Source organism: Brassica napus, chromosome C6, assembly GCF_020379485.1.
Source record: "Brassica napus cultivar Da-Ae chromosome C6, Da-Ae, whole genome shotgun sequence".
Taxonomy (NCBI): domain Eukaryota; kingdom Viridiplantae; phylum Streptophyta; class Magnoliopsida; order Brassicales; family Brassicaceae; genus Brassica; species Brassica napus.
This window is the reverse complement of record NC_063449.1, coordinates 42,962,681-42,966,099: the sequence shown is the minus strand read 5'-3', so window position 1 is coordinate 42,966,099 and position 3,419 is coordinate 42,962,681. Positions and strand designations below refer to the sequence as shown.

General features: G+C 42.3%; 1 protein-coding gene across 1 annotated transcript; it reads right to left on the bottom strand.

Moving 5' to 3' along the window:
* Nucleotides 1-405: 405 nt before the first annotated feature.
* Nucleotides 406-3,219, bottom strand: LOC106406264 (transmembrane protein 214). Its single transcript, XM_048761324.1, has 9 exons — nt 2,644-3,219; nt 2,348-2,485; nt 2,078-2,275; nt 1,852-1,989; nt 1,656-1,774; nt 1,427-1,559; nt 1,216-1,345; nt 917-1,143; nt 406-840 (listed from the first exon to the last, which is right to left on the bottom strand). The coding sequence occupies exons 1-9, from the start codon at nt 3,109-3,111 to the stop codon at nt 583-585; spliced, it is 1,809 nt and encodes a 602-aa protein (XP_048617281.1). The 5' UTR covers nt 3,112-3,219; the 3' UTR covers nt 406-582.
* Nucleotides 3,220-3,419: the final 200 nt, after the last annotated feature.

The following is a 3,419-nucleotide window of genomic DNA, read 5'->3' as shown; positions in this document are numbered from 1 at the left end:
AAAACAACCCAAAGAATTATAAACAAATAATCCGGGCGTAGCCCGGACAAACCCCCTAGTATACTCTAAACACGAAAAATCCTCTTTCATCTTCTTAAATCCCTAACATTACCGAACATTACCGAACAATCAACGCAACCCATCTTAAAATTCTATATCATAACACAAAGACAAAGCATAATATGTCATTATGACAATCAGCATTTCTCAACTTCAGAAAGTTCCCAAGAGATCCATCTATGAAGCATCCTTGGGACAAACCAAAAAACCCTTCCACTATAAAGAACGGTTACCTCAAGTACCCGTTTGCAAAGCCAGAAGACTACGACTATTAAGATGCTTGTGACTCTATATACTCATTAGTCGCATGAATCAACTTGAGCAGGCTCTTTTACTCAAGGCATATAATAAAACAGAAATAACTTTATTGTCATTATGGAAAAATAAAAAGATGGAAAGAAAAAAAATTATCTTTTTGATCAAAAAAGAAACAAAATTATCTTTTGACTCAAATTTAAACAGTCTACAATCAGAGTTAACCTCTGGTTATCATCCCCAGGTTGTTTTTGTTTCTCTCCTCTCTTAATTTTTAAAAGCTGTAATGATTGGGTTATAGTATTGGTGCAGCTCCAATGAGTCCACCAGGCTCTTCAGCTCGGATGTAGCCTCAGGGTTGGAAGACAGAAATGCTGCGGCAGCTGCTAAAACCACAACAGTAATGGCTGTTCCTTTGAGGCAGGCACTTCCACGGGAGAGTCTCCCTGAAATCACTTTGCAGGACTTGTCAGCTTCTTTGTATAGAGAACCGTTGCCTTTTCCTTCAGTGATTGCTTCCTCGTTCTAAGAACATCAAAGGCAAGGTCAGAGCTGATATTACATACAAATGGAGGGTGACATTAGCTAGAGGCATTAATACCTTTAGCCTGAAGCTCTTCATAGTTCGATTGAGAGCAGCAGTATTATTCGGTGATGATGATAGCTTGAGGGAATGCTCCTTCCATTCCTCTACAAGCCTTTTAAGAAGAGCAACACTAGCTTCAAGATTCTCCTGATAGAGACTGTCCCAGAGCTTGCAGCAATCAACGTTTTGGGTCAAGGCCCATATAGCGATTGCTGTAGCTTCCTTGGCTAAAACAGGATTTCCTGTAACAACGGGTAACACATTAGAGAGAGTGAAGCAAGGATTCATTCAAGACTTGGTTTGGTTATTAATACCTTCTCCAGCTAATTTAAGAGCAAAAGTGAATATCTGTTGTGTGACTTGTTTCATCGCCTTGCTCCCTGGTGCACCGGCAAGAGCCACTTCCTTCAGCAAGGGATACACTGCCTCAAACCTCTCTGTTGCCTGAGTGAATCAGAGACAATCAGAATCAACAAACGCAATCAAGCTTTCTTGTTCTATAAATTTTCAATTACTACAACTTACCTTGACTCTTGCGGATGAAGCAGGGAAGGTAAGCCGGACCAAGATCTCAAATGAAGGAGGTGGAATCAATCGGTCTCCCTTCCTAACAGCTCCGCTTACAAGTATGGTCCTAGCCTTTGGATTCGACAAAATTCTAATTCCAAAAATTACATAAAAAAAAGATAAGATTAAGATGATGATTTGTCAAACATAATGCAAAGGGAGACCACAAGAAAACTATTAGACTCACTTCTCAACCAACTGCAAGATGAGATCTCTAGACTGAGGGTTGCAGTTTTTACTACCAGCTACAGGTAACAAGTTGTGTGCCCATGAAAGCAACCCTACGGATAAATCACCCTGAGAAGCCTGTCCACATTTTACAAAATCTCAGAACAAAGATCATTCCGACACTTTTGGTCCTAAGGAGACAAATAAACACAAACCTGAGCCATCATCCACACTATGACCGGAAGCTTGTCCTGGCCTTGATACTTAGGATTCTCTCTCAGAGTAGGCAACACATTTGTCAAAGCATCAGGTTTCCTACGCAACACCATTGCTAATGCGACAAATATCGCCACCTAACCATCAAACGAACAGAACAAAGGAAGATCAGAGAGATCCATCAATCATCAAATCAAGTGATCAGGAAAAAGTTTTAACATTTACCTGAGACTTGGAAGAAGTATGCTGTTGTTGAGCACCTTTCTTCCCACCTTTAGCACCTCCTACTTGATGTGCTGCCAAATCCGTGAGAATACAATCAAACGCCCACAAGACAAAAGATCCAAGAGCTTCAATAGGACGTTGGTTGATCCAATCAACTGATGTTTTGTAAACCGGTTCAGGAACATGAGACAACGGAACCTGTTGGCATAAAAGGTATCAGCTCCTAGACATCGATCAGAATATACAAAAAAAACACGTAAAGCTTATTACATCGATGAGTTTGGACAAAGGAGACTCCTTGAACATCTTCACCCAAGGAAACAGCACAGAAGAGACTCCGGAGAGCGCTCTCCCAAAGTAATCAGCAAATCTCATCAGCTGAATCTCCGGCTGACTCGCATACGATTCCTATCACCAAACCAAACCAAACCAAACAATATAAAGTTTGAATTTTGATTTGTGGGTTTTCGATTTCAGATCAGAATTCAACTAAAAGTTCGAGTTTTGATTACAATTGGGGTTTAATCGATTTCCAGATCAGAAACACTGCATGATGATGAACTTACCGATGCTTCGATGAGGAAAGCTTCGAGATTCGACGGATCGATCTTCGCCGCAGCTTCAGGCAGCGACACTTTCGGCTTCTTCTCCTTCTTCGCCTTCGCCTTCTTCTTCTTAGCCTCCTCCGCCTTCACATTCTCCTCCTCCGCCTCCTTCCTCGCCGCGATCTCGTCCTCGCTGTCGTCGAAACCGTAACCGTTGGATCGGCGTTTAGATCTCGACTCGTCCTCATCCGAATCCGAAACAGCCATCTTCGCCGCGAGGATCCGTCTCCTCCGATCCTCGGCTTGCTCCTCCAGCGAACGGAACACGTTATCGCCGTTAGCTGCATTTTTGCCGCCGTTAGTCGCCGTTTGATCGGCGGGTTTCTGCTTGCGGTTGCGTTTCGGGTAGACGACTTTCTTCCAGCCGTGGTCGACGTGGCCGTTGGAGATCTCGAAGCCGTTGTACTCCACAGATTCGATCTGATCCATTTTTAAAAGTTGTTCGCTTTTTCTTATTAGATGGTTCTGTCCTCTCTCTCGGGCTTGAAAAACAGACAGGGAGATATGTTTGACGAACCAAAGGGGGAAGAAGAAAATCTATAGAGGAACTAAAAATTTGAAGTCCCCACGTAGACATAAGTATTTCAACCAATAACAGAGAAACACATCAGCCAATAAAAGTAATTCTTGCCACGTCGAAAACCAGTTGACTAAAACAAGGTTAATTTCTCAAACCGGATTGCGCTTATGTGGTGAATATGATTTTGATCAATCGATACTGTGTAGTAGTTTGTTTT